This window comes from Nelumbo lutea, chromosome 3 (assembly GCF_056320005.1).
Source record: "Nelumbo lutea isolate HS-2025 chromosome 3, American lotus-T2T, whole genome shotgun sequence".
Taxonomy (NCBI): domain Eukaryota; kingdom Viridiplantae; phylum Streptophyta; class Magnoliopsida; order Proteales; family Nelumbonaceae; genus Nelumbo; species Nelumbo lutea.
Window position 1 is genome coordinate 30,921,370 of NC_142686.1, and position 17,849 is coordinate 30,939,218.

The following is a 17,849-nucleotide window of genomic DNA, read 5'->3' on the forward strand; positions in this document are numbered from 1 at the left end:
AGGCTCGGGCTTTTGTACATAAGCCCAGCCAAATAATATTATATATAAATAAAAATGTATATTAGCAAATAGTAATATATGGTTAGCATTTACTAATACATATATATTAGTAATCTCTATCTATATATTAAAATTGGGCATGCATGTCAGCTTGCCTCTCGTTTTAGAAAAATCTATTTATTTAGCTTTCTCTTTTTTATATCTTTCTTATTTTCTTTTGCTTTAAAAATATAAAAAATAATCATTGTCAATTTTGATTATCATGTTATTAATAAAGTTGCACACTATTATTAAGATTAATTGGGCATGCAATTAAGAGAGAGTGAATGAGAGGGATATTATATTAATATGGGGGAGAGAGAGAGAGAGAGAGGAGGGAATAGTAATTCAACATTATACAATAAAATATTAATAAATAAAATAATCTAAATACGTTGAGGTTAAACACTAAAACATAAAACAACATAAATAAAAATATTATTCTAAAAAGTATTAATTTAAAATTCACTAACATCCACTTAAAAATAATTATTGATAAAACTTAGTAAAAATTAAAACACATCTATCTTATAGTTAATAAAAGTTAGGAAATTTGGTTTCCTTACAATGTTAATTAAAAATATTTCAATTCCATTTAAAAATCAAACTTAATAAGTACTAACAAAAATAAAAAGCTTATATAAAAATATTAATTGATAGTTTAATAATATTATGATTCAAAATCCATCAAACCTAAACACTACATAAGAGTAGACTTATATAAAATAGAGAACCCATAAAAAATAATTTAAAAATAAAAATTAATGAAAATTTAAAAACCCTTTAAATTCCATTTAAAAAACTTAGGCTAAACTTGGACCATCTCAGCTCAAATGGGAATCTTAAATCCTTTCAGATTTTATGACCCAATTTCAAATTACCTATATCATGAAATAGGGGCCGGTATATGTAACATGTACAATACAATGCAAGGGACCAAGGTGCAACTTGGCCCAACCCAAGATTGAACTGGCCCAACCCGCATTTTGCATGGGTTGGGCATTGATTTTCTGTCCTCAGGTTGAGCTTAAGCCAAAAACCCTGTGCTTTTTTATTTTTGGTGTTAGGCTTGGCACTAGCCACTAGGTAGCTCTACTTCAACTTAAACCCAACTTGACCTAATCTGAGCCTAACCCTACACAAGCAATATTTTAGTGACCTTACCAAACTTAAACCTAACATGAATGCATGGTGCATACTCAAAATTCCTATCTAAAGTTTTAAATTAGTGATGATAAATAGGTTCATGCAACTTCTTTTTTTTTTTTTTTTTTCATTGAGCCTAATAGGCCCATTTAATCCAACCTGAAGAATATGTCAATATTTAGTTCAAGGCTTCAAACTAGGGTTGGGTTGGAAAGATTGTGCTTGACCACATGTTCAATTAGGGCTCAAGCCTTTGGTTCAATATCTAGAGTTAGGCCCAAAACCCCAGGCTTTTTTTTTTTATTTTTTTTTATTTTTACTTTTTAACTTTGTGTTGGGCTCAAAGCTAGCCTCTAGGTAGCCCTAGAGTAGGGTTTCAATCTTTTTTAACTTTTTTAACTTTGTGTTGCATTACATATATAGGGTTACAAGAAGGGGACCGATCACGAGTAGGGTTTCAATCGATTTCAATTTTCAACCTTTGTGCATTATGTGATTCCTCCGTGAAGAAACAATCATCTCTGATTCTATATCAAGAACCCTCAGCGCTGGTTTTGATTCCGAGACAAGAAACAAAGATCCTCCTGGAACCCAACAGCCGCCTCCTTCAACTACCTCATGAACCCCTCCATCTTCTAGCAGCATCCATTCTTATCCTTGGACACAAACGCTACTGTGAATATTGAGTCCACAATCATGACAACATTTCTACATTGTCACCACCATGATCACTATTGCAACAAAAATCAAAATCTGTTGGCCCTATCACAATCTTTTCCCAGCTAACATCCGTTTACATTAATTATTCGCACCACAACCCTCGGTCGCAATTGCTTTAGATAGGATTCACTAATTTTCATGCTTACTTGACACAGAAAAGACACCACCTGAGACAGATGTTGCCACTTGCAACTGATCATCAAATTCTGGTCAAATTAAACAAATTCGGGATCACTAATCCAGCACTATCATATCTTGTGAATGTGCAGAACTATTAGTAGATGTAAAGATTCAAGGAGAAGTTTCAGTTCGTGATTGCACTTTATTTACAATTAGAATATATTAATATTGCAAACGGTGCTTTGTATTGTCTATTGAAATTTTGTAACAGTAGACATATTGAATTTTGGAAAAAGCATGATGTTAAGCGGTAGCACTATGCATCCGAAGGATCAAAGATGCAATCGATCATCATCATCGCCATCACTGTCCAAGTTTTGCCCTACATGAACCCTGTTTCATCATTCCACCGAAGTCCTTTTGGTCTGCCCCTAACTCTCCTTGCCCCTTCAACTTCTAACAAATCTTTTTTTTTTTTTTTTCCGTAAAAAAGGCAATAATTTCATTGAAGCGGAAAACTAAGAAAATACAAACAGACAACAAAGACTCGAACACAACAGCAAACTAACCAACTAGTGCCACTACTACGAGCACAACTACAATAACTACTAGAATTCGAATTCATCTAAACTTCGACATCAGAAAAATAAAGAATTCACCAACCAAACAGGAGGACGAGGTCCCCAACAACCATAACTTTGTAACAAATCACTTTTCCTAATAAGTGTAATAGATGGTCTTTTATTATGCATGTAATCAAACCATCTCAATCATGATTTTTAAAACTGAACTGGTCAGGGGTTCAGTTACGGGGTTGAACAGTCTGATCATTCAAACCGAACGCTTGGCCCATTCTGACAAAAAATAAAAAAATTCAAGAAAAAAAGATCAAAACCGTTCGAATGGTTAACTGCCCGATTCAACAGTTCATTGACCAAAATCAACAGTTTTGGAGGGAAATCCGACTTTTGGGGAAAACAGTACCGTTCACCTGACTGGTTTCCAGTTTTTTCCGGTCCAATTTTGAAAACCATGATCTCAATCTACTTTTTTACATTTTATTATCTATTGGAGCTGTTCGGTTTATTCGTATTAATTCATTTCTAACCCTGTCCTTTCTAGATTTTACCATTTATCCATGTAAGCATTCATTTCTGTCATACCCATTTTTGGACATGTTTATTAACCGTCCAACATTCTGTTCCATACAATATAATTGACCTTATAGAATTTTCCTTGAAGCTGAAGTCTTATCCACGTATCATATAAAACTCCAGATGCACCCTTCCATTTGCATCTCTTCTACGAGTGACATCCTCCTTGATCGCTTCTTTTTTATTTGAAAAAAGGTAACAGAATAGGTCACATTGAATTATCTTTAGTCTCCAATCTAGAGTGTACTCCGGTTTGCACTCCTTTTATTATTAAATTTACATTGCATATATTCTGTTTCAGTTATACTTATTTTAAAACTTCTTGCCATAAATCAAATTTTGCATTTAATCCACAACTAGTTTCATCAATTGATATTATGTCATCAGCAAACATTAGGCACCACAAAACCTCCTCTTGAATATGTTAGCCAATTAACACGGCCAATATAATACACCCCGTTAGTAATTACATTGGATTACCTATATAGAGATGGATTCCGAAATGGACATGTAGATATATGTAAACCTAATTTATCAAATCAGAAGCTGGAGCTCTTCAAAAAAAATGTTAGCAGCCGGTTCCTTTTGTAATTAATTATCTTACATTTTGCATAAATTAGAACAGACTGAACACTTTCTGCCAAGACATCATAAACATAGAAATAGGACAATTTATATAATAGATTTAGTGAGTTTGAAGATTTACAAACTTTGTTGTACCGACAGAGCTGTAGGAATTAACATCTCTTTTCTTTTCCTTTTAGCAGAATTGGAAAGAAGATTTATGTTAAGGTCAAAATTTGATAGCAGATTGGACCCACCACAGTAAGTACGCATCCAGCAAGTGGTCCAAGCAAGATGAGCTTCTACTTCACTTTTCAGTGAGGGTTTCTGGTGCAAAACTGTCGGAGCCTTAGCCCTTACTGACCAGAAGACTCAGTCAGGTATGTCAGGTCAGTATTAGTGAATTAATCTGGGTGCACCAAAGATCCAAGCCAGGCTTTATTTATTATTCTCATATTAAGTTAGTCTGAATGGAGGTGGTGTTTTCTTTTCAGGCACCTATTAACGTACCAAATGGCGAATCTTTGGAGGCCCATTCCAATCAACACCTTGAGGCTTGCAAGCATGATATAAGTCGTAGTTGACAAGAGAAAGATCCAAAACAGCCTCCACAGAAAGGGAGCATAGGGAAGATGAACTCCATAGACTGGAGTCAACATCCGGATAACCTGAAAATGGTCAAAAACAGAATTTAGACACTAAATATTATGCTTCACTGACAACATAAACAACAGGAACCACAGAAAAATAAAATGAGCTTGCCCAAACAACAAAACAAACAATGTCTTACCACACATGCTGGTGCCAGAGGAACAAAAGTAAGGTTTTTCTTCCTATCCTCTGGTGTAAATTTCAGAACCTGAGTGGAGAAAGAAGAAAGCATCAAAGACAAATTATCACTGTTTGTGTACAGAAGTATCTCAATGAAAGCATCCTTTATCAGCCCATTATTCTTTTAGAGCTTTTATCTTCTCAAGTCTTATTATTTGGGAAGAAGTGAGAGTATCGTTTATAAACATGTGAGGGAGAGAGTCTTGTCAGAAAACCAATGTAAGCAAGGGGGATCTCATTAGTCAAATGAATTTGGATCATCCAATGGATGAGCCCAAGATGGTGGAATTCAACCAAAAAGAACAAGAAAAAGGAATAACAGAATCAGATGAAATTATCCGTTGTATAAGCATAGACTTCTCTGGACAATCACTTGTATTTATTTATTCTTTTTAATAGTTCATAAAAGCTATCACTATTGATCAATGGTAGCACTCAGTTGGACTTGCTTAAGGAATTCAGATCTACCCACAAGAATCCTACCCACATGATACTACAGCTGTATATTGGGAACATCTCCCCATGAATGGTAACATGCAAATATGGGAGATGTTCTCAATGTACAGCTGTGGTGAGGCGTGGGTAGGTGTGGGTAGGATTCTTGTGGGTAGGAGATCCAAACTATCGTTTAAGGTCCCCATCTACCAACCAAATGCACATCTTGAACAAACATGCATATTGTACATATAATACATAGTAGAGACCCATGTCATAATACAACAATTAGGCTTCTGAATTTAACTTTTTCCACTTGGAGAAGGTAGTCTAGACCAATTTTCAAGAATTTTATCTCAGACTAACACACTAGCACATCAGATATTGATGAAAGAAGAAAGAATAGTTCAGAAATATGCCATTGACTTAGCATCAAATTGGTAAACCATTGTGTGTACATCATCATGACAATACATTATTCATGCAATCCATGTTCACCAAAGGGAGAAATTAAGATCAATTTTGAATAGAGCTCTCTTGGGAACCCAGATTCCTCAGCAGTAGGAGGTACACTTGTTGGAGGAAGTTTGTTTTCTTGGATCAGCAAAAAATGATCAGTGATTGCTCATTGGGTCCATTGATTACAGGCAATCTACCTTTGGGTCATCATCATTATCATCATCCACACCTTATCCCAACTATATAGGGTCGGCTACATGAATCCTGTTTTGCCAATCCGTTCTATTCAATGCCACATTCACTGTTAAATTATTAGTGCATAAATCATTTACTACTTCTGCCCATGTTCTTTTTGGTCTACCATGAGATCTTCTAGCTCCTTCAATGTGTTACAAATCACTTCATCTAACTGGCACAGTTGATGGTCTTCTATACATGTGCCCAAACCATCTTAGTCTACTCTCTCTCATTTTATCACTTATTGAAGCTACTCCTAGTTTCCTACAAATAACTCCATTCCTAATCGAGTCCTTTCTAGTTTCCTACAAATAACTTCAATACATTCATTTTCTAGAAATGTTGTTTCTTGACTTCCCAACACTCTGTTCCATACAACATAGTTGGCCTTAAAACCGCTTTATAGAGTTCTCCTTTTAATCTAAATGGTATTTTCCTATCACATAAAAGTCCAGATGCACCCCTCCATTTTTCCCATCATACTTTAATTCTTTGGGTGATGTCCTCCTCGATCTCTCCCTTGTTATGAATTATTGAAAAAGGTACTGGAAATGGTCACATTGAATTATCTCTTGGTCTCCAATCCTAAGTCTTAGAAAGTTTATTATATAGTATGCTGTTATGTTTTCATAGACAGTTCTAGTAGTTATTTCATGTCTGTTCTATCTAATATTTTTATTGACCGACAGTTCTAATAGTTATTTTGTGTCTGTTCTCTCCTTGTACTTCTATTTTTCTTCTTTGTACTGCTATTTAGAATCTGTTTGCAGGTCATTCATTTGATTAAATTGAAGGTTTTGATTGGCCATTTCCAGCATTTTTTTTCTTGATTAATAAAGTTATCAGTTAATTACAAATAAAAAAATCCAGAAGTTAACATATAAGATAGTGTGGGGCTCACAATGGATCCCACGATTGGGGTGTTCTCCCTCCATTATTGCTCTCCTTCCTCTTCTTTCTCACTTCTCTAATCTTGCTATTTTCTTCCTTCTTGATTACTAAATTTCATTCAATTTTTCTGATTATTATTGCTGATTTTGACAAGTTTAACATTGTATAAGTCATAAAACAGATATTAAGATTGAAATGCTAAAACAGAAAAACAATGTATTAAAACAATGGAAGCAATACTTTTTCTATTTTGCAGCATCTAATTAAGTGATATTCTAGATCAGAACATAATAAATGCTTACAAACAATAATCTTACCATACATGTATAAATGAATGTAAAATAAAATGATAAAACAGTTCTAAAGGTGCACCCATTCCCAACATTTCTTGTACTTTTGTTGCCTCTAAGTAATGGATTTATCTTTCTATAGAATGACTACATAAAAGAGGGTGAATGAATGAGACTATATTGTAAGGGTAAGTTTCCTCTCAGACATGTTTTGCCCATAATATACTGGAAGAATTGTCAACGTGTAGAGAAATTCATGTAAAATGTGCTACAGATGAAACTGCTAACATCATGGATCTGATAAATGTATCAATATTATCAGTGTGAACTGTGAATTGATGTAAAGCACCTTCTTTTGGAGGAAAAAAGAGCAGTATAGAAAACTCTGCTAGTTCGGTGTAATACAGTGCTGAGGTCATTCTAGTTTATTCTGTTTTCTTAGCAGTAGAATTGCAACCAGTACAAAGAAGCAAAGAGGTTGTAACCTTGACACTGAATGTAGTCATAACGTTACAGAATAATACCTGTTTGCAGAGGTCTTCCAGAAACTCTGAGAATGCAATGGGTTTTATTTCATTGAACTTTGCAACAAATGAATGCTTGATTATGTCAACAGACATTTCACATATGTAAACTAGGAGAGCATTCTTCCTCATCCACAAAAAGAAAGAAAGTCATTAGTACTTTATAATGGAAGTGCTTTCTAATTTTTATTACTAAGAATGCTGCAGTCAGATACTTTTCCAGTGAACTTACAGAAAGAAAATTTCCAAGCCAGGGACCTTCAGCCTCCAGAATATTTTGAGCTAGCACGAATAAGAGAAATGAAGAAATATGAAACCTCTCCACTGAATCTGGTCATACGCAGGTGAAAAAAAGAATATTAGGCCAATAATAGAAAGACGTGAAGTAATCAATGAAAAAGGTAACATTATGAATGAAAGTACAACCGACCACTGAAAGGCATCAATTTGAAGAGATAATCTTTCCATTTTTTTTCAAATCTTCATCCATATACTTGCCCTCAAAATGAAGTGTGGTTATTTATTTTTTTAGTTTCCTTTCTTCTTATCTATTGTTTGTTTCCCTTTTTTTCCATCAGAAGGTAAAAATGAGATTGAACCTTTACAAGGTCAGCATTGTATGGATCATTTTCATACTGAGCCATAAGTTCCAACAACAAAGCCCAGAATGGGATTGGGTATTTATAAGGACCAAATTTTAGAATCATCCCGTGGTTTATTTATGAATACAGGGGTGTGTGTGTGTGTGTGTGTGTGTGTGTTTCAGCATGTGTCACTTTGGAGCGCACAGCTCAGAAGTCAACCATGCTTTGACATCTTAACCCAAGATTGCTAAGGTTCCTTTTTGAGGGTACTCCCAAGAAGAGATCCATCATCCAATGGAGATAGAGTGGCACCCGTAGATAAGAGGATTAGAGCACATGGCTATTAACAATGGACTCAGGGGTTCAGTCCCTCCTTGGCAATAATTGACTCAACAGGGGAGAACCCTTACCTCTGCCAGTAGGAAAATCATGCTTGTGTGTATGTGCTAAGCTTCAAAATCTCCACATCCACCCCATCAAGAAAGTCATGCTATATGAGAGACCAAAAATCCCTATCATTGTGAGGAAACCTTAGATTTAATAGTGACTGCCAGGGGTGGTAGATTCTTGAAACAATGTGGAAAATACGACTCTTTTTTTTTATAGAGATGTGGAAAATACAACTCTAAGTATAGTAGTTTTCAAAGAATAAGAAAATAAAACCCAGAATGTACATGTGCAAGAAAATCAGAACAACGCTGGATTACACAAGGCAAAGTATGGAATAAAGCAACTAAAAGGGGCTACTGCTAGCATCACATTCAGCACTTTTTTGGGTTGCTTAAAAATCTAGGCTGGTGGAACCTAGCCTTTATTTATATTAGGGCAATAGTACAACTTAAGGTAAAAAGACTAAAGTGCCCCTGCAGCACATACTAACATAATTACAACACTCTCCCTCAAGTTGGGTCATAGATATCAATCATGCCCAACTTGTCACATAGTTCATTATGCCACAAACAGTGTAGGCCCTTTGTAAGGATATCAGCAAGCTGCTCCTTGGACAAAATAATATGGAGTACATACTTCACCTCATTCAAGCTTTGTTTTTATATCAGTACACCTCTTTCAAGCTTTTCTCTAATGAAATGCTTGTCAACTTCAATGTGTTTAGTTTTGTCATGAATAACTAGGTGGGCTGCTATGTTGATGGTTGCTTTATTGTCATAGTAAAGTGACATGGGGCTGCTTACTACAAAGCCCAATTCTCGCAACAAGTTTTTTATCCAAAGCAAACGAATCTTGCAACTGGGTTGGCTTCCATGTGCCATGGCCTTGTATTCATGACGCTGGATCTTGCAAATAAACTCTACTTCATGTAGCATTCAGACTGAATGACTATGAAATAACGTTGATACTTCCACATATTACAGGTAACGTAGGAGACATCTCTATTTTCCCCTAGGGGATCTTTAGAATTACCACTGCTTAGCTTTCAATTCACCTCTGGCCATTTTAATTTTGTTTTTTTGTTGTTTTAGGGGCTACATAATGGGGGATAACCCTTTCCCCCATCCCCTAAACCTTCCCAAGGTGGCAGCGGGAATAGATCCCACATCTCCGCAATGCCCAAGCCATGAACGTACCAGCTGAGCCACCAACCAGATGGTGATATGAGAAACTTTGTTTCACTATTTAACAAACCAATCAACAATTAATTAAATGAATATAAAGAATTTATAAATAGCGGAATTGATAAAATTATAAATTATTAAATATTTTTAAAGAATTGAAATTTTATTAATTAATTAATAAGTATTTAAAAGAAATAATTACAAATTATTAATAAAATAATTAAATAAAACATATATAATTAATAAAAGAATAATAATTTCTAAAAGCTACTTCATTATAAATATTATATTGTTGTTGTTGTTGTTGTTGTATAGGGTCATCATAGCATTCGTAAAAGGAGTATCTTTTGGGGGTACATTTGGAAAACAAAAATGAGCATTATTGCTAGTATACATGATGTGCGGTACATTAAGGCTGAAAGTAAAATGGGAATTGAATGCTCTTAATGCCTCTTAGTGGTAATAAGAGAAAAGAGATAAGATGCATTAAGAGCAAACAAACAGACACTAAATTTCCTCCTACAAAGGTGTAGTACCCATTAGTAGACTTTCTACCATCCACTAATCCAGCTCAATCAATACCAATGTAGGCTTCAACCTTCATGTGGCCATGTTTCTTAAACAGAAAATGTATCCATGGATATTTTTTTTAACCACTTGAGAACTTTTTCTACAACTTCAAGATTAGGAGCCTTAGGAGTATGCATGAACTGACCAAGAACCTTCACGACATAGGAAATATCAACTCAAGTCATTGACAAATATAGCAATCTTCCTATCAGCCTCTGTAACTACTTAACATCTTTCATAGTTTCTCCATCACAGTCACTAAGCGTCTAAGCCTATAATTAACATCAATGGGTGTGTCAACCAGCTTTGCCCCTAGGTTTCTTGTATCCTATACCTTTGAGAAAAGAAAATGCCCTTTCATGCTCCTCAATTCCAAGGAAATAACACAGGGCTCCTATATCCTTCACTTCAAACTACATAGCCAAGAAATCCTTCAACTTCTATATCTTAAAGTCCTAGTTTCCAATGATAATAATGTTGAAGAAAATTGAAGAGAGGAGAGTTTGAGATCGGCAATGAGGGTCTGAGAATGAGAGTTTCGAACCTACTCTCTCTCAGCACCCTAACACTATTTTATTAAGATATATTTGAATAATTACAAGGAGGCCCTTAGTTGGGCAAGAAGTTACAAAGAACTTAATATAGACAGGATGGGCCCAGAATAAGGCCCATTACAGAAAAACATAAATAACAAGAAAGAATAAACAACCTATGGGCCATTCGGCCCATCTTCTCTACACTCCCCCTCAAGCTAAGCATAGATGTCAATCATGCCAAGCTTGCTGGTATCATGCTAAAGTTTTGCCTTGGGAATGCCTTTGGTGAGAAAATCTACCAACTGTCCTTCAAATGTGATGAAAGGAAAACACACTTCACCCGAAGAGACCCTTTCCCTAATGAAGTGTCAATCAACTTCAATATGCTTGGTTCTATCATGTTGCACTGGGTTGTGAGCAATGTTGATGGCATCCTGATTATCACAGTACAACATCATTGGCTTGTCATATTCAACTCCAAGTTCTTCCATCAATAATTTTAGACATAATAATTCAGAAACTCCATGTGCCATGGCCTTGTATTTTGCTTCAGTAGAAGACCGAGCAACAACCGATTGTTTCTTGCTTCTCCAAGAAACAACATTACCAGCCACCTGCAATACCCAGAAGTAGTCCTTCTGTCATCAATGTTTCCGGCCCAGTCAGCATCGGTGTAGGCTTCAAGTTTCATATGACCATGCTTGGCAAACAGAATACCCTTTCCTAGGGAGCCCTTCAAATAACATAGGATTCTCTCTGCTACTACCATATGAGTGTCTCGGGGAGCATGCATGAATTGGCTAATGCAACTGACTGCATATGCAATATCTGGCCGAGTCATGCATAGGTACAAAAGTTTCCCAAGAAGTCTCTGAAAGATTCCTTTGTCTTCTAACAATGTCCCTTCTGAGGCTGAGAGTTTATGACTCATATCAATAGGAGTAGCAACTGGTCTAGCACCCGTTTTTTCAGTTTCAGAGAGCAAGTCAAGAACATATTTCCTTTGGGAGATAAAAATCCCATCCTTGGATCGAGCTACTTCTATGCCAAGAAAGTATCTCAATTCCCCCAAATCTTTAATCTCAAACTCTGTATGGAGAAAAGATTTTAGATCATGAATTCCTGAAACATCATTACCAGTCACTACAATATCATCTACATACACAATGAGGTATACTACTAGAGGTCCACTCCTCTTCACAAAAAGAGTATGATCGGACTGTGTCTGCACATAACCAAAGTTAACAAGTGTTGTTCTAAATCTCTCAAACCATGCTCTAGGGGACTGTTTTAGTCCATAAGGAGATTTCTTCAGCCTGCATACCTTCCCTTTCATACCAGTTCCATACATCCCTGGAGGAAGAGACATATAGACCTCCTCATGTAATTCACCATTCAGAAATGCATTCTTCACATCCAATTGATAAAGGGGCTAGTCAAAGTGAGCAGCTAAAGATAGAAGAACCCTCACAGATGTCATCTTGGCAACAGGTGCAAAGGTCTCTAAATAATCAATCCCATATGTTTGTGTATAGCCTTTTGCAACCAGCCTGGCCTTGTACCTTTCAATGGTGCCATCAGCTGGTATTTGATAGTAAAGACCCACTTGCAACCGACTGGATCCTTCCCTTCAGGCAAATCCACCACTTCCCATGTGTCATTCTTTTGTAGGGCATCAATTTCAAATCTCATAGCATCCCTCCATTCTGGAATCTTAAGAGCTTCTGACACAGACCTGGGAATAGGATGAGAAGCAACAGAAGAGAGAGAGGCAAAGTATGAAGGTGAAAGCAAACTATAAGAAAGGTTCTTGGAAATGCAGTGTGCAGTGCACTTCCGTTTTCCTTTCCTAACAGCAATGGGAATATCAAGGTTAGGGAAGGATGACTCCAAAGGTGCTGAAACAGTACCTGTTGTCTCTTCTGTGACTGGAAGTGTATGAGGCTCATGTGTTGTAGGAGAAACAACCTGCACATTTCTGGATCATTGCCTTTGATACACCTTGGGACTGAGGATAGGACGAGGAAGTAGAGTACTAGGACAAGGAGAATGGAACGACTGATTCACCCTTGATACATTTGAAGGAGAAGCAGACACATCAAGAGACTCAACAGGGACAGGAAGAGGAAGAGCAAACACCTGTGACAAATCCTCCCCCTGTGGACAATGTCCTTCTGGACAGGAACCATAAAAGGGGGAAAGCTCATCAAATGTAACATCCATTGAGACATACCGATTGCCAGACTTTGGATCAAAACAACAATAACCCTTCTGTGTGGGGGAATAACCAAGGAAGATACACTTTTGAGCTTTGGGTTCAAATTTATGCCTTTGGACACTTAGAACATGTACATAACAGGTGCAGCCAAAGACACGAATAGGAACAGGAAAAAGGTCCTTGTCCGGATGAAGAAGATTGAAGGGAGACTTAAACCCCAAAACCCTGGATGGCATACGGTTTATAAGGTAGGTAGTAGTAAGAACAATATCACCCCAAAACTTAGTAAGAACATGTGAGGCAAATAAGATACTTCTTGCAACTTCAACAATATGCCTATTTTTCCTCTCAACAACCCCATTCTGTTCTGGGGTCCTAGCACATGAGCTTTGATGAATAACCCCCATGTCAGAGAGATAGCATGATAGGTTTTTCTCAAAGTATTCTTTTGTATGGTCAGATCTGAAGATTTTAATCTTTGTATCAAACTAGGTTAGAACAAATTCATGGAATTGTCTTACAAGTCTTGGAACTTCATCATAGGATTTCATCAGGAATATCCAAGTGAACCGAGAAAAGTCATCAATAAACAGGATAAAATATTTGTAGCCACCCATGGAGGGTAAGTGGTAAGGCCCCCACACATCAGAATGCACAATATTAAAAGGAAAAGAAGATCTTTTATTGCTCAAAGGATAATTGTTTCTACAATGCTTTGACAATTCACAAGACTCACAATGAAGACTGGACAAATTAATTCCCTTAAACAGTTCAGGGAATAGATGACTCAAGGCAGAAAAAGACAGATGATCAAAACGACGATGACACAACATAATCCGACTAACAGACTCTAAAGAGACAGATCCGAGAGCAACATTCCCAAGATGATCAGTGCATTGTCTGGGAGTATCAAGCAAGTATATTCCGTTCGCCTAATGGCCACTCCCAATCACCTTCTGAGACTCCAGATCCTGAAAAACACAGTAGGAAGGAAAAAAATGTTACACAACAATTTAGTGACTTGGTTAAACTACTCACAGACAACAGATTTGTATTTTGTTTAGGTACATGGAGGGTAGAAGGTAGGAACAAGGAATCCGTAGCCTTGATGGTTCCCTTACCAGAAATAGGGGCAAGTGAACCATCAACTAAAGTGATTTTATCACGTCCAGGAAGCAAGTCATATGAAACAAACAAGGTAGACAGATTGGTCATATGGTCAGAAGCTCTTGAGTCAATAATCTAAGGGATCTTGAGATTACCTGAAGTGGTAGCATGATTGGCAAAAGCCCTTATACCTGAATGAGAAAATGCTGAAGCAGCAGAATTTCCTGAAGGGTTGGAAGGAGAGGTCACATTACTCAGCTGACTGATCATCTTCCCAAACTTTTCATATTCTGCTCTCATGGCTGCCAACTGTGCAGAAGTAGACATCTCTTCACTATCTGGCCCGGCAACTACATTTGCACTTCCGGATCTTTTACTATCATGTTTTTTTCTGAAACCGAATGGTAACAAGATTAGGATGTAATTTCCAACACTTGTCTTTGGTGTGCTTCGGCTTTTTGCAGCACTCACATATAACTTCTTTCTTTCCTGTGCCACCAGAAGTTCCAGCATTTCCTTTAGGTTTAATCCCCATATTGGCAAAGTGATCATTAATATCAGCCCCTTGAACCTGGACAACCCTTCTACTCTCTTCACTACTCACCAATGCATAAGCTTGTGACAAAGAGACACACTCCTTGGAAAGAATATTCTGTTTTGTGATATCATATTCTGGGTTTAGTCCAGTTAAGAACTCAAATACCCTGTTCCTTTCAATCAATTTTCTGTAGGTCTCTGCATCATTGGTGGTGTCCCAAGTTACAGCTTCTATTAGGTCAATCTCTTGCCATAGGGACTTCAGGGTTGAGAAATATTCAGCAAGAGGTTTCTCCCCTTGCCTTAAATTCTTTGCATCACTTCTCAATTTATATGCCCGGGCCACATTGAGTTTTTGGGAATAGGTTTCTGCAACACTGCCCTAAATTTCTTTTGCTGAATTCATCCATAGGTAGTGTTGGCTGATTTGTAGCTGCATTGAGTTCACAAGCCACCCAATGACAGTGTAATTTTCTTGCATCCACTTCTCATAGGATGGATCATCTTCTGGGGGAGCTTTCTTACTCCCCGAAATGAACCCCCACTTTCCTCTACCACATACATGAATCTTTACTGATTGTGACCATGCCAGATAATTAGTTCCATCTAGTTTAACTATGGTCACAGTCAATAAGAAATCACTTGGAGTCCCCTAAACCAGTCCATATTCAGCACCACTTTTGTTTTCAAACTCTGAGGAGTACATCATGTAAACACTCCAAATATGATTTCAGATGACTTCTACAAGTATATAGAATGAGGACAAGCAAGAACAGAGTTTAGCCGACCACAAGAAGGCAACACACAGAGTTCAGCCAACCACAAGAAGGCAATACACTGAGTTCAGCCTTCAAGAAGTAAACAGAAACTTCTAGGCACTCAGCCGAAGAACCTTTTCAAATCTGGACTTCAAGGTAAATACCACTTGGTATTGCTGAAATAGCCCTTTTTACAAACACAGTGTGGGCAATAGAGACAACCCCACTGTCAAAAAGAAAAAAAGGCCTCAAGAACAGTTCGTACAACCCCCCAAAACAGCCAAATATAAGTAACAATCCACAGCCTTGTTATTGACAGTCCAAGGAGTGAAAAAACAGCCCAGAAATTTTTGGGTTAAACCAGATTCAATGGCAGCCGAAGGTAGTACAGAACAACCAGAGTTTTCGGACACTTCAATAGTCCAAACACAGCCGAGAGTAATACAAAACAACTAGAGATTTTCGAACACTTCAACAGTCCAAACACAGTCGAAAGTCATACAGAACAACCAGAAAACTGAGCACAACTTACAGTTCGAGCTTCAAAACAGAACCGAGCTGTTCCCCTTCCTTTTTTTTTCTCTGATTCTTCCTGGCCACCGAACCACTTCTCCAAGAGATTCTAGTCTTGGGCACTTCCAATGACCTCCAAGAATCAGGCAATACGAGCCAAGCTTCCAACCCTAGAATATTGAAGTTCGGGTATGCTCTGATACCATGAAGAAAACTGAAGAGAGGAGAGCTTGAGAGTTCGGCAATGAGGGTTTGAGAATGAGAGCTCTGAACCTACTCTCTCTCAGCACCCTAACACTATTTTATTAAGATATATTTGAATAATTACAAGGAGGCCCTTAGTTGGGCAAGAATTTACAAAGAACTTAATATAGACAGGATGGGCCCAGAATAAGGCCCATTACAGAAAAACATAAATAACAAGAAAGAATAAACAACCTATGGGCCATTCGGCCCATCTTCTCTACAAATGTCATCAACATAAACTATCAAAACTGCAACTTTCTCCTGATCTCTTTTAACAAAAAGAGAATGGTGTCTGATTGGCACTACTTGAACCCCATCTACTGTACAACCATATGCAACTTGCAGAACCAGGCTCTAGATGACTATTTTAACCCATACAAAGACTTTTTTCAACATACATAACTTGTGTATACCCTTTTGCCACCATCCTAGTTTTGTATCTTTCCATTGTCCCATCTACCTCATGCTTCACTAAGAACACCTATTTACACCCTACTAGCTCTTTACCATTAGGAACATCCACCAAGTCCCAAGTATTATTTTTGTGAAGAGCACTAATTTCTTCCTTCATTACATTTGTCCATTCAGGTACTATTAATGCTTTTGTAACATTCTTATAAATGGAAACATTGTTAATGGCATGCAAGAAAGTATAGAAGAAAGGTCAGGATTTTTTTGTAGGGCAAGTAATGGGCAATAGGATGTTTAATAGTACACAACCTAACACCCTTTCTTTTTGCTATAAGAATGTTAATATCATCAACAATAATAGGATCAAGGACATCAATGGGAATAAGAGTATTTGGCTGAGAGGGATATGCCTTTAGAGAATCGAATGTTGTTGGTGGCACAATTTTAGGTTGCTCAACATCCTTTGAACTCTATTGGTTCCTATGGCGCTATCACAGGAAAACATAGAAAGGAGCATGATCTGGGAAAGAAGGAAGCTGGAGATACCAAACTTGCTTCATAGTGTAGAGGAATAGCAGGTATGACAGGTCCAAGTTTGGTACCTTAACCCCACCATTAATGTAACCAGCCTTCTCCCTACTAGTAATATGCAATTTAATGCTTGTGGACCATTCTAAGTAATTCAACCCATCCAAAGAAACAATAGCCATAGGGAAGTTCATATTATCTAGTCCTCCATTCAGTACTCCTTGAGAAAGTGTTACCTCTAGTGTAGTGTTACCCATCCCGCCACAACAACACTCAGTTGGAGTGTCAAATTTGAAGGGGATAGAATTTAATGTGGATATGGATTTAAATAGAATGAATTGGATAAATAGGATTCATGTAGCGACCCCATATAGCTGGGATAAGGCATGGGCGATGATGATGGTGATACCTATTATGTTCATGTTTTCAGCCCTTATAGGTCTTAGTTTGACCCAACAGCCACTAAGCATTTTTTTCTTGGATATGCTTCCACTCAAAAGGGATTCTATTGTTTTAATCCTATTAGCAAGGAAATATTTGTTTCCATTGATGTGACCTTCTTGGAGTTTGTTACCTACTCTCTTGTTGCTGCTAAAGGGGACAATATTATTTTTTCTACAATTCCTCTTTCATATCTTGTCTCTCCTCTTTCTATTGATACTTCATACTTCTCATGAGCAATGCTCTAAAAATCAGAATCATATTATAAATTGTAGAGAAAGTTGAAGCAAATCGAATCATGAAATGTACCATAAGTCTAAAAATAATTTTGTTTTTTTACAATTGACAAAAAATATAAAATGGATATAATAAAAATCTAAGTATATATAGAAAAGTGAATTTACCTTATTAATCCA

The 17,849-nt window shown here is 37.0% G+C and overlaps 1 protein-coding gene across 3 annotated transcripts in view; it reads right to left on the bottom strand.

Annotated features, from left to right (window-relative positions):
* Positions 1 to 3,830: 3,830 nt before the first annotated feature.
* The window catches only part of LOC148864006 (protein POLLEN DEFECTIVE IN GUIDANCE 1-like), a 52,965-nt gene continuing 38,946 nt past the window's right edge, over positions 3,831 to 17,849 (bottom strand). For 2 of the 3 annotated variants that reach the window (XM_088980102.1, XM_088980103.1), the window contains exons 9-12: positions 7,643 to 7,740; positions 7,411 to 7,533; positions 4,534 to 4,602; positions 3,831 to 4,411 (exon numbers count right to left, since the gene is read on the bottom strand). In XM_088980102.1, the coding sequence (XP_088836228.1) occupies positions 4,205 to 4,411; positions 4,534 to 4,602; positions 7,411 to 7,533; positions 7,643 to 7,740 (497 nt within the window). In that variant the 3' untranslated portion in view covers positions 3,831 to 4,204. The remainder of the gene's footprint in view (positions 4,412 to 4,533; positions 4,603 to 7,410; positions 7,534 to 7,642; positions 7,741 to 17,849) is intronic. The other variant, XM_088980104.1, reaches the window with a different exon arrangement.